Source organism: Chiloscyllium plagiosum, chromosome 9, assembly GCF_004010195.1.
Source record: "Chiloscyllium plagiosum isolate BGI_BamShark_2017 chromosome 9, ASM401019v2, whole genome shotgun sequence".
Classification (NCBI taxonomy): domain Eukaryota; kingdom Metazoa; phylum Chordata; class Chondrichthyes; order Orectolobiformes; family Hemiscylliidae; genus Chiloscyllium; species Chiloscyllium plagiosum.
Window position 1 is genome coordinate 68,918,053 of NC_057718.1, and position 13,711 is coordinate 68,931,763.

Genomic DNA, 13,711 nt, shown 5'->3' on the forward strand with positions numbered 1-13,711 from the left:
ATATCAAAGTTGAAACTTTATTGCTGGAACAGCACAGCAGGTCAGGCAGCATCCAGGGAACAGGAGATTCGACGTTTCGGGCACAGGCCCTTCTTCAGGAATGAGCAGAGAGTGTTCAGCAGGAGAAGATAAAAGGTAGGGAGGAGGGACTTGGTGGAGGGGCGTTGGAAATGTGATAGGTGGAAAGAGGTCAAGGTGAGGGTGATAGGTCGGAGTAGGGTGGAGGCGGAGAGGTCAAGAAGAAGACTGCAGGTCAGGAAGGCGGTGCCGGGCTGGAGGGATTCGGCTGTGACAAGTTGGGGGGAGGGGGGATGAAGAAACTGGTGAGGTCCAAGTTCATCCCCTGTGGTTGGAGGGTTCCCAGTCGGAAGATAAGACGCTCCTCCTCCGACCGTCGGGTTGTTGTGGTTAGGTTGGGTCGGTGGGGGGTGTGGATCTGACAAGGGAGTCGCGGAGGGAGTGGTCTCTACGGAAAGCTGATAGGGGAGGGGAGGGAAATATATCCTTGGTGCTGGGGTCTGTTTGGAGGTGGCGGAAGTGACGGCGGATGATGCGCTGTACATGGGGATTGGTGGGGTGGTAGGTGGGGACCAGTGGGGTTCTGACCTGGTGGCGGTTGGAGGGGCGGGGCTCAAGGGCGGAGGAGCGGGAAGTGGAGGAGATGCGGTGGAGGGCATCGTTGACTACATCTGGGGGGAAATTGCGGTCCTTGAAGAAGGAGGCCATCTGGGTTGTACGGTTTTGGAACTGGTCCTCCTGGGAGCAGATGTGGCGGAAACGAAGGAATAGGGAATATGGGATGGCGTTTTTACAGGGTGCAGGGTGGGAGGAGGTGTAGTCTAGGTAGCTGTGGGAGTCGGTCGGTTTATAGTAGATGTCCGTGTCGATTTGGTCACCCGAGACTAATGCACCCAATCCACACATCCCTGAACACTATGGGCAATTTAGCATGGCCAATTCACCTAACCTGCACATCTTTGGATTGTGGGAGGAAACCTACACAGACACAGGGAGAATATGCAAACTCCACACAGACAGTCACCCGAAGCTGGAGTCAAACCCGTGTCCCTGAGTCAGCAGTGCTAACCACTGAGCCAGTGTGCCGGTATAGTCCAGCACCTTGTCGAAGACCTTTTGGAAGTCTAGATACAACACATCTAATGGGTCCCCATTGTCCACTGTGCTCGTACTGTCTTCATAGAATTCCAAAAGATTAGTTAAGCATGACCTGCCTTTCATGAACCCATGCTGCGTCTGCCCAATGGGACAATTTCTATCTAAATGCCTTGCTATTTCATCCTTGATAACAAACTCCAGCATCTCCCCCACTACACAGGTTAAGCTAACCGGTCTATAATTGCTCATCTTTTGTCTACCACCCATTTTAAACAGTGGCATGACATTTGCTGTTTTCCAATCTGCTGGAACTACCCCAGAGTTCAGTGAATTTTGGAAAATGACCACAAGTGCACTTGCTGTTTCTCCCGCCATATCTAGAAGGATAACGGCAAGAGGAACACAGGAACACCATCTCGCAAGTTCCCCTCCAAGCCAGTCATCATGCTGATTTGGAAGTATATTGCCTCCTTTCACTGTCACTAGGGGAGCATCCTGGAATTCCCACCTTGTCGGCATTGTGGGTCAACTCACAGGTGGACTTTCAGCAGTTCAAGAAGGCAATTCACCACCACCTTTTCAAGGGCAACTAGGAATGGAGAATAAGTGCTTGCCGACCAGAAGCATGCACATCCCACGAATGAATAAAAAAGAATAAAATTACAGGAAGAAAGGTATGAAGAAATGCTGTCAGGGTAGCTTTGACTATCACTGAGTAGTACTCTTGTACTAAACAGTCTCTTTAATTCCATTCTTCTAAATAACATTTATTGCTGTGGGAACATATATGGACCCTGGATATGCAGCACAGTGGCTCAGTGGTTAGCACTGCTGCCTCACAGCACCAGGGACCTGGGTTTGATTCCAGTCTTGGACGACTGTCTGTGCAGAGTTTGCACATGCTCTCAGTGTCTGCGTAGGTTTCCTCTGGATGCTCCAGTTTTCTCCTACAATCCAAAGATGTGCACGTTAGGTGAATTGGTCATGCTAAATTCCCCATAGTGTTAGGTGCATTTGTCGGGGTAAATATAGGGTAGGGGAATGGGTCTGTGTGAGTTACTCTTCGGAGCATCGGTATGGACTTGTTGGGCCGAATGGCTTGTTTCCATACTGTAGGGAATCTGATCTAATATGCCTGCCTTTTTGTGGCAAAGAATTGAACATTCTTTGATTCAGGCTAACCTTATCTATATTTGTAGTGCATGTAGTGCATTGATGGCAATATCAGTGTAATTTTCTGAATTAGTTTCATTTCTTTTTGTTGCTCTTGACTAGAAAAAAACATCCCCCCTCCCCCCCCCAATTCCATATTCTATCCTTCCATTTCTTTCACCTGGTCCACCTCCAATGCCACCCTTCCTTTTCTCCAGTTCTGGGTGTAGGCTGTCAGGTGGTATAAGTCCACTGATTCCCACAACTACCCTGACTCTGTATCCTCCTACCCCATTCCTTTTCTGGACTCCTTTCCAGTCTCCAAGGTTCTTTGTCTCAGTTTGATGATGTCACTTTCTATATTTCTTCTTCCAATCAGTCTTCCTTTTTCCTTGAATGCTGCCATCATAGCTGACAAGAGCTTTAACCATATCTGATCCATTTCCAAAGATATTGCTCTTACCCTCTTCTCTCACTCCTAGAACCATAAAAGGTTGCACTTGTCCTTCTTTTCCAAACCATGTGCCTCCATTTGAACAGATCATCCTCTGCCATTTCTGCCATCTCTAGTGTGATGCCACAGCCAAACACATTTTCTCTTCCTCATCCAACATTCCAAGGGGACTGTCCTTTTTGAAAAATCTCAATCACCATGAATACCTCCTTGCCTTCCCAAAGAAGCTCAACATCTGGTTTGTTACTTTCTTGCTTCTCCATATCCAAAACTTAAAACCCTCCTTGTACTTATTTTAAGTAAGCCTATTGTATTTACTGCTGACAATATGGTCTGTAATTTGTGGAAATTAAACAGATTGGGCAACCACTTTGATGAAAATCTCCATTTAATCTGCAAGGATGATCCTGGGCTTGTAATTGCTTGTTGATTTAATTCTCTATCTCAGTCTCACTCCTTAGATCAAGGGCAAAGAAGTCAGTGAAGCTCAAAAGTACCTCATTTCAATTATGATTTGGAGATGCCGGTGTTGGACTGGGGTGTACAAAGTTAAAAATCACAATGCACCAGGTTATAGTCCAACAGATTTATTTGGAAGCACTAGCTTTCGGAGCGCTGCTCCTTCATCTGGTGGTTGTCCAAAAGCTTGTGCTTCCAAATAAACCTGTTGGACTATAACCTGGTGTTGTGTGATTTTTTAAATCATTTCAATTATGTGCTTTACAAACTTCTGGGCTCAACCTTTGAGTTCAGTAGTGTGAGATATTGTGTTCGGGAGTGTGGTGCTGGAAAAGCACAGCAGGTCAGGCAGCATCCGAGGAGCAGGAGAATTGACCTTTCGGGCATAAGCTCTTCATCAGGATTGAGGCATCTGTAGTCATCACTTTCTCCCTGAGATATTGTATTACAGATTATTTTTATTAACTCACTCACAAGCTCGCTAAAGTTACTACATTTTCACACCTTATCAGCCCTTGCTGTGTTTATGTCTGAATAAGTGTGGCATACAAAACAATGCCAGGCCTGTCAAGTCTCCACGCAACATTACAATATTAATCAGCCCTTGCCAACCATCTCCTGGACCTGAATAGATTCCCCAGTTAGTAAGTTCCTGTTAAATACTTCTTAACTCGGCTATTTTCCCTTTAAGACACTAACTGACAAAACAGTGCTTCCATGAAATTGCATGAATGAATGAAACTCATCCGGCAAATAGTAAATAATCTCACAACCCAGCTGCAGTAATCAGTTTAATATCCTTTGCTTTTTTATTAAGTACAGGTACAATTTCTAACTTATTTAGAGCATATAGGCCAGGTATTTTTACTAACATTTACTAACTTAAAAGACAAAGGGACTAACACCCCTTAATTATGCAAGTGGATTGGATAGACACTCTTAATCCCATCAGAAGTAGCAGCCTGCATTTAGCACATTTTAACCCTTATCCTGTCTGTCAGGACAGAAGTCCTTCAAACCTTTCTGTGCTATAGATAAAACAATGTAATACTATAGTAATGGAATTTTAATATATGTAAGAACTGTATTTCGGGATTCTATTGCCACGTCGAACTTGTACTGTGATTGCTGAATAAAAGAAGCTATTTTCACCACTCAACGATTTCGGTTGTTATTTGAACACAGTCCCACAATACTTTCAGATTAGAATTCATGTTCGCAATTTTCTTGGACCACAGCAATTGATGTTGAATGTATCTTCTCCCCCTTTTTATAGAGTCGTACAGCATGGAAACAGACTGTTTGGTCAACTTGTCCATGCTGACCAAGTTTCCTAAGCTAAGCTAGTCCTGTTTACATTTCTTCTAAACCCATATTTTGTTTCCTCCCTTAACATGTTACCAAGCACTACCATCTTGTTAGATATTTCATCATTCCTGCTTTCTACCCTATCACAAACTTACCTTCTTGCTGTTCCACCACCTCCCCGCGCCCCCCATAAAATTGTCTGCCTCTATACTTAAAACCAGTTACATCTGAACATTTTCCAGTTCTGATGAAAGCTCGTTGATCCACAGATGCTGCTAGATGTGTTCAGTCTTTCCAGTAGTTTTCTTATTTTCACTGTAATATGTAATGCCTATTCATATTAAGTCTACCTTCTGCATTGTTTTTCATTATTTTTTAACTAAAAGCTTTTGTTCAAAGCTTCTTCAAAAAATTGCCTTCAAAAAATTCAGAATTAATTTATTTTCCTAATGTGCTACTTCCCATCACTTGTAGTTGGAAGGGTGAAAATGAAGCAAAAAATGTAAATAGAACTGAAGATTCCCTACAGTATGGAAACAGGCCCTTCAGCCCAACAAGTCCACATTGACCCTCTGAAGAGTAACCCACCCAGACCCATTCCTGTACCCTATATTTATCCCTGACTAATGCACCTAACACTATGGGCAATTTAGCATGGCCAATTCACCTGACCTGTACATCTTTGGATTGTGGGAGGAAACCGGAGGACTTGGAGGAAACCAACGCAGCCACTGGGAGAATGTGCAAACTCCACACAGACAGTCATCCGAGGCTGGAATCGAATCCAGGTCCCTGGTGCTGTGAGACAGCAGTGCTAACCACTGAGCCACCCATGCTGTCCCAAATTTTGTTGGATGGTCACAGTCATGTGAAACTCCAGATATTATGTCACATTCTAAGGATATACATTTAGGATGGAGTTGAGGAGAAATTTCTTCACCTTGAGTGATGAGGCTGTGGAATTCTTTGCCACAGAAAGTGGTTGAGGCCAAAACATTGAATGTTTTCATGAGAAATTAGATATGGCTCTGAGACTAAAGGGATCAAAAGATATGGGTAGAAAATAAGAACAGGATACTGAGTTGGATGATCAGTCATGATCATAATGAATGGCAAAGCAGGCTCAAAGAACCAAATGACTTACTCATGCTCCAATTTTTCTGTTTCTGTAGGGTGGGATAAGCCCATGGAGTGATTTGGAAACTAAGATGAAAAATTTTGCAATCAAAGCATTGCATAACCAGGAGCCAATATAGAGCAACAAGCATAGATGTGATAGGTGAATGGGAGTTTGCACAATTTAGAAAATGGGCAGCAGAGTCTTGGTGATTTTGACATTGAGGATGAAAAATGGAAGGTTAGCTAGGATTATGTTATAGTCACGTTTTTACCACAACTTTTTTTAATAAAAGGAAACTTCAGAACCCTGGTAACAGTTTAGTTTATAATCAATCAGAGGGTGGTTTGCATGTGTGATGAACTTCCTGAGGAAGTGATGGATGTGTGTATAATTATGATGTTTAAAAGACATTTGGATAAGTACATGAATAGGAAATGTTTGAAGGGAAATGAGCCAGGAACAGGCAGGTGGCACTAGTTTAGTTTGGGACTACATTCAGCATGGACTAGTTGGACTGAAGTGTCTGTTTCTGTGCTGTATGATTCTATGACTATATGTAAGTTGAATGGCTATTCTCCTCCTTGGATGCTGCCTGACCTGCTGTGCTTTTCCAGCACCACACACTCAACTCTGATCACCAGCATCTGCTGTCCTCACTTTCTCCTAATTCAATAGTGGACAATGCTGAAATTTTAACACTTGACACATCAGAACAATAGACAGCATTTTTGTTCAAAATATGCTCCTGTCACACAGAATCTGCTGTGGCATGTACAGTTCCATTTATACACATGATATGTGGGTGTCACTGGCTGGCCAGCATTTGCTACCCATTCCTAATTGTTATAAATAACTGTTCAAAAGGGCAACTGTTTGAGATTCTATCAGGTTATTCCTTCACCTGATGAAGGATCAGTGCTTCAAAAGCTGGTGATTTCAAATAAATCGGTTGGACTACAACCTGGTGTTGTGTGACTTCTAACTTGGACCACCCCACTCCAACGCTGGCACATCCACATCAGGATGAATGTGACTGAGGCTGATGTGCACACTGTGCTGTTGGTTTCCGGTTTGCCTCACCCTCTTTGTGGGAAATATCCAGACTTCAGTCAGTTCTCCTGAACATCTCATGACTTATAATTAAATGAACATTAAAGAAGCCATATAATAAGTGTTTTTTATTCTATCTAGAAACTGATGTGGGCCTCTGCTTATGCCCCTGACACGCCAATGATACATTTTGACTATCACCATTGTGTGAAAGGAGGGAAGGCGGAGAAGCTGCACTCATTGCTAAAACCTCAGCTGCAGGAACACTTGGAAAACTTTGGCTTCTTCACCAGTGGTGAGCAGATATGTCCCTGGTGAGTCTTTAGAAGTTCTTATTCTATTTCCTTTTTCAGTGGTAAAATTATGAAACTGCATCAGTCAAGTAAAATTACAATTTGTTTTCCTTGCTGAAATTACACTATCTATTTAGTCTGGTTAACTAAAAGACTGAAAGAGTGTGGTGCTGGAAAAGCACAGCAGGTCAGGCAGTATTCGAGGAGCAGAAGAGTTGATGTTTCCGGCATAAGCCCTTCATCAGGAATGGCTTATGCCCGAAATGTTGACACTCCTGTTCCTCGGATGTTGCTTGACCTACTGTGCTTTTCCAGCACCACACTTCTTAACTCTGATCTCCAGCATCTGCGGTCCTCTCTGTCTCCTTGACTAAAAAACTGTTTAGGTGGCATGTCCTCAAAACGTATATTAATACAATTAAAAGTAATAGAAATTAGTGCTTACAAAATGAGAGATCTATCTAATTTAAATGTTTAAGAATTTAGCTTCTTGTGGATATAACCATTTAATAAACTGTTTGATAGATCCTTGTTGTGAGTCCTCCATTAGAGTTTGTGTGAAATAAATTAATGAGATGAGATGTGGGTGATATCTTTATTCTGATAGCTATAATTTGCTAAATGTTAGGACTGCAGCAAGATTCATTTCATCTTCTAGTGGACTCCAGGTATAAGATAAATAGTCTTACAATTTGATGTAATTGTGGGAGAGGATCCATATGGAAGGCTGTTGTGAGAAATAGTGAATACACACTTAAAATTCTGATCTTCATTCTAAAGCACAATGCCATTGATGTGGATATGTAAATTAGTAGTAAGTTTAGGTGATTTGGCCCCTTGAGTTTGTTTTGCTATTTGACAAGATCGTGGCTGATCTGACTGCGGTCTTAACTCTAAATTCCCTAGTGACCATAATTGATTCCCTTGTTAGCCTAAAACCTATCTAAAAATATTTAATTATCCTACCTCCTTTACCTTTTGGGGATGGGAGGTCCATAGACTCATGACTTTTAGGAAAAAAAACTCAACTATTATCTCAGATGTCATGCTGGAAAAGAATTTTTTTTCATATTGCAACATGTTTTTGTGGAAAGGAAAAGGGATCTCTAATTCTGCTTTTCCTGCTTTATCACATTTTTTTAAACTTCCTTGTAATTAAAGTCAGTCTGACATTGGTTGCCTTCCTTTTCCCTCTTTTATTTGAATGTACGTAAGTTATGTACGTAGTCATCTCCTCTTTAAAGACCTCTTATTGTTTTGTTACATTTCCATTTGCCAGTCTTTGACTCCAATTTATCTGGGCCTTTTCAGTTTTCTGAAATTTGGTAGCCTCCAGTTTGTATTTTTATTTTAGATTGTGCCTTGTCATACTCCATACATTACCCAACTTAGATCACTACTGGCTAGATTCACCATTTGACCCACTCTATTCCTCAGGATTACATCCAGCAATGTCACTTTCCATATTGAACAGTGACATAATAATCAAAAAAAGTTCACCAATATGCATTTCAAAATTTCTTCCTCGTTTGTCCTCAATCACACACAGTTCCATTTAAGTTCCTATTATCATAGTTCATGCATCCTAGTTTGCCTGAAAATCTGGGTCACTTTCTCCTCCTCACTATTTGATGGTCTGAGAAATACGCAAGTTTGAAATTGATCCTTGTTTGTTTCTTAACTGTAATCATTAACATCTAAGGGTATTTCCTTTTTCTAGTGTTGTGACACTTTATTTTAATCAAAATTGTTACTCCTTCCTTTTTTCCTTTCTCTTCATTCCTGATACCTTATACCCAGGAATATTAATAGTTCTATCCTTTTTTGAGCCAAGTCTCCATTATTGCCACTGCATTATATTTCCATCATTATTAACCTTTATTAACCACTCTTCCTCCATAAATTCACTCCATACCTGACCTTGAACTCTGCATTCTGTGATCTGAGCTATATCAGTAATATCCTGTTAATGTGTCTTTCTCTATGCTGTCTGTAGTTTTAAATTTTTCATTTTGGTGCCCAGTCTTCTGAATTATTTAATCCCCTTTCTCTCAGAATAAATTCAATAATCCAGCCTCCGCTGCTGCCTTGAGTAGTGAATTCCAAAGGTTAATAACTCTTAAAAGAAGAAGTTTATTCTCTTTCCATCTCAAGTGGCAGGACAGTACCAATCTCTACTTCTGAATCTCTAGATGCAGAACCAATATTTTTCAGATTGCTCAGAAAAGTATAATATTGCTAAAATTTCACTGATATTATAAATTACAATACCACTGATAACCGTTTGTTTTTACATTTAATTTTTAGTCAGGCTTCCTGGTGTTATACAGTAATTGGAATTTGCAACCTCAAGACTGAATAATGTTCAATCTGTTCTGCAGAAGTAAACCATTAATTGCATCTGTTCTTTTAAGTCTGCAGTCTGGAGTGCTCAGAACAAATTGCCTTGATTGTCTGGATCGGACAAACAGTGTCCAGTCTTATGTGGCATTGGAGGTAATAATTTTAATTTTTAAAGAAATTGAGACCAATTTTGAAGGAGATATTGTTGGAGAGCGCGTCTTGATAAAATAAAATAAAAATAATAAGAATAGCTTCTGCAACACCTTGAATCTGTTCCAGCAACCAGTTGTATCATTGTTGATGTGTATCTGATCTCCATCAACTTGGTTCCATAACCATTAATTCCTCTTCCTTACAAACAACTATCAATTCCAGTTGTTGGGCTGTCAATTAAAAATTGGAAGGTTCACTTGCTTTTTTGGGGAGAGAATATAATACAATGGATAAGAGCAGACTACTCGACCCTTCGAGCCGGCTCTGGCATTCAATAAAATATTGACTCATAGAACCTCTACAATATGGAAACAGGCCATTTGACCCAACAAGTCCACATTGACCCTCTAAAGAGTAACCCACCCAGACCCATTCCCCTACCCTCTTACTCTACATTTCCCCTAACTAATGCACCTAAATTACACATCCCTGAACACTATGGGCAATTTAGCATGGCCAATCCACCTAATCTGCACATCTTTGGTCTGTGGGAGAAAACCGGAGCACCCGGAGGAAACCCATGCAAACATGGGGAGAATGTGCAAACTCCACACACACAGTTACCTGAGGCTGGAATCGAACTCTGGTCCCTGGCGCTGTGAGGCAGCAGTGCTAACCACTGAGCCAACATGGTATCTGTCCTCTCTTCATTGGGTAGAAGGTTTCTGACTGGTGAATTGACACAAAGTAAACTACTGTGCACTCAACATAATATATGGTAAGTCATCCTTATTAGGGACAGTCCTGTGAAGAGGCAGTGCTCATTAGAGACAGTCGTCTGCCCCACCATTGACTCCTGTGGAACCGCATTTGACACACCTCTATTTGGGAAAACACCCATCAACCATCACAGTCTGCTTCCTGCCATTCAACTAATTGTTGATGTAATTGCCTTGGATCCTATGGGTTCTTACTTTTGCTATCAGTCTCCAATGTAGGCCCATATCAAAACCCAGCTAAAGTAGATTACATCGAAAACATTGCCCTCATCTACACATTGGTTATCTCTTAAAAAAAATGAAATCAATTTGGTCTGACATAACCTCCTTTTAACAAACCATGCCACTGTTCTTGATTTGCCCCGGCTTCTTGCAGAATAACTCTGTCCCTCAGAATTATTTCTAGTAGTTTCCCCACCACCAAGGTTAGACTGGCCTGTAGTTTCCTGGTTTATTTCTCTCTCCCTTCCTGAATAACAATATCACATTGGCGGTTCTCCAGTTCTCTGGCCAGAGAAGAATTGAAAGTTTTTGCAAGCATTCTTGCAAATTCCTTCCTTGCCTGACTTGCAACCTGGGATACATTTTATCCAGCTCTGGATATTTATCTGCTTTGAAGCCTGCCAGACCGCTCAGAGTGTCCTCACTATCTATCCAGTTAATTTCTTCAACTGTATCATTAACATAATCTCTATACCCACAATATTCCTCTTGGTAATGGAAACCAACACAAAGTATTAGAACCCGACCTATATCCTCTGGGTCCATGCTCAAATTACTGCTGTGGTCCTTAATGGGCCCTACTCTTTTCTTCGTTATCTTTTGACACTTAATGTATGAAAAACAGCTTAGGATTTTCCTTTGTTCAGTATTGTCATCAGATCTGGTCACATTATTTAGGGAAGGATGTTAAAGTCTTGGAGAGAGTTCAGAGGAGACTTAGTAGAAAGATACCAGGAGTGAAGGATTTTAGATACAAGCAAAGATTAGAGAGATCAGGCTTATTCTCCTTGGATCAGAGAAAATTAAGAGGTGACCTTATTGAGATGTTCAAATCTGTGAACACTTTTATGGAGTAGAAAAAATATTGTTTCCTGTTGATATGTCAGTAACTAGGGGATCACAATTTCAAGATTGTCAACAAGAGAGCTAGAAGTGAGATGATGAGAAACTTCTTTACTCTGAGTTGTTAGGATTTGGAATATGCTGTCTTGGAGAGTGATGGAGTTGGGTTCCATAGAGAGTTGGATATATATTTAAAAATGATGAAGTTAGAGGGCTATGGAGACAGGGCTGGAAGGTGGGACTAACTGGGTATCTCTTTCAGGAGCCTGTACAGATATGATGGGTTGAATGGCCTTCTATACTGTAAGATTCTATTTTATTTTACCTGCCAGTATCCTTACGCATCCGGTTAGATCTCCAAATATCCTTTTTAAATTCCCCTCTTGCATACTCTGTACTTTTCTAGAGCTTCTGTAGTTTGACCCCTCAGTATCTGTCATAAGGTTCCCTTTTTCTCTTAATGCTATGTATCTCTGGATATCCAGGATTCATAAGATTTGATGGTCTCATCTTTTTTCTTTTTTAAAATATCATGGCCCTCTACTCTCCAAATTCTTGAATGCACCCAATTGCCGTGAGAGTGATTTTACCTGAAAGTATCTGCTCCCAGTCTACACTGGCCAAATCAAATCTCATCTTATTAAAATTGACCTTGCTTCAGTTGAGAACTCTGATTTCAGGCCCATCCTTATCCTTTTCCAGAACAATCTTGAATTGAATGGAGTTATGATCTGCAAAATACCCCCCTACTGAGAGTTCAGCCATTTGCCCAGCTTTGTTACCTAAAATTAAGTTCAGGATGTTTCACGAATTGCTTAAAAAGCTGGCCTGGCTGCATTTTAAGAATTCTGCTCCATCCAAACCTTTCACACAATTACTACTCCAATTAATGTTGGGGAAGTTGAAATCCCTTACTATCACTACCCTATTACTTGTACACATCTCTGAAACTTGCCGACACAGTTGTTCTTTTTTTTTCCTTGGACTGTTAGTGGCCTTTAGTACACTCCCAGTAATGAGATTGCTCCCTTTTGGTTTTTGCATTCCAACCATTAAATTTAATTTGAAGAGCCTTCTAAGATGTCTTCTCTACATACTGCTATTATTGATTCCCTGATCAAAATTGTGTCACTGCTTCCTTTTTTACCTCCTCTATTTTGCCTGAAGACCCTGTATCCTGGAATATTGAGCTGCCAGTCTTTCCCCCCTCTGAACTACATCTCAGTGACAGCAATTACATCATACCCCCATGTTTTAACTTGCACTTTTAGTTCATCTGCTTTGTTTGTCAGACTCGTTCATCAGACTCCTTGCATTAAAATGAATACCATTCAAATTTGCCAAACCTACTTACGCCTTAACTGGGCTATAATGTCTGTTCCATCCTGGCTCACTTGCTGTTAGTTCTAATTTCTATCTTCCCACGCTGAATTTTCTCTCTGGATCCTACACCCCCTGCTAAATTAGTTTAAACCCTCTCCAACAGTACCTTCCTTCCGGATGCTGGTCCCATCTTATACAGGTCCCACCGCCTCCAAAAATGGGCGAATAATCCTGAAACCAAAACTCTCCATCTCTTAAGGCACGTATTCATCTCAATTAACCTCTTAATTTTGCATACACTCACATGCAGCACTAGAATAATCCAGGGATACTATATTTTGGATCCTGTTATTTATTTTACTTCCAAGCTCCCTAAGTTCTGCTTTCAGGACATCCTCCTTTTTCCTACCTATGTTATTGGTATCAATATGCACCACAATCGGTCTGTTTGCCTTCCCCCTTCAGACTGTCCTGTAGCCATTCAGTGACATCCCTGACTCTGGCAACAGGGAGGCAACATAGCATCCTGGAATCTTTTTTCCTCATTAGGTAATCCACTCATTCCAGGTAATAGTCTAGTAAACCTTCTCTGAACTGCTTCCAATGCATTAAGATCCTTCCATACGTATGGTGACCAGTACTGTACTCAGTATTCCAGATGCAATCTCACCAATGCTGCGGATAAGTGAAGCATGACCTCCCTACTCCTGCATTCAAATCTCTATGCAATAGATCATAACACTCTGTTAGGGCTATAGATCCATAGAGGAGAAAGTGAGGTCTGCAGATGCTGGAGATCAGAGCTGAAAATGTGTTGCTGGAAAAGCGCAGCAGGTAAGGCAGCATCCAGGGAACAGGAGAATCGACGTTTCGGGCAGAAGCCCTTCTTCAGGAATGAGGAAAGTTTGTCCAGCAGGTTAAGATAAAAGGTAGGGAGGAGGGACTTGGGGGAGGGGCGTCGGAAATGCGATAGGTGGAAAGAGGTCAAGGTGAGGGTGATAGGTCAGACTGGGGGGGGGGCAGAGAGGTCAGGAAGAAGATTGCAGGTTAGGAAGGCGGTGCTGAGTTCGATGGATTTGACTGAGACAAGGTGAGG

The 13,711-nt window shown here is 41.4% G+C and overlaps 1 protein-coding gene across 1 annotated transcript in view; it reads left to right on the forward strand.

The window, feature by feature from the left end:
- The window catches only part of LOC122553185 (synaptojanin-2-like), a 203,395-nt gene that overhangs the window by 118,687 nt on the left and 70,997 nt on the right, over positions 1-13,711 (forward strand). Inside the window, exons 8-9 of the mRNA XM_043696773.1 lie at positions 6,801-6,973; positions 9,367-9,448. Coding sequence (XP_043552708.1) covers positions 6,801-6,973; positions 9,367-9,448 — 255 coding nt within the window. The remainder of the gene's footprint in view (positions 1-6,800; positions 6,974-9,366; positions 9,449-13,711) is intronic.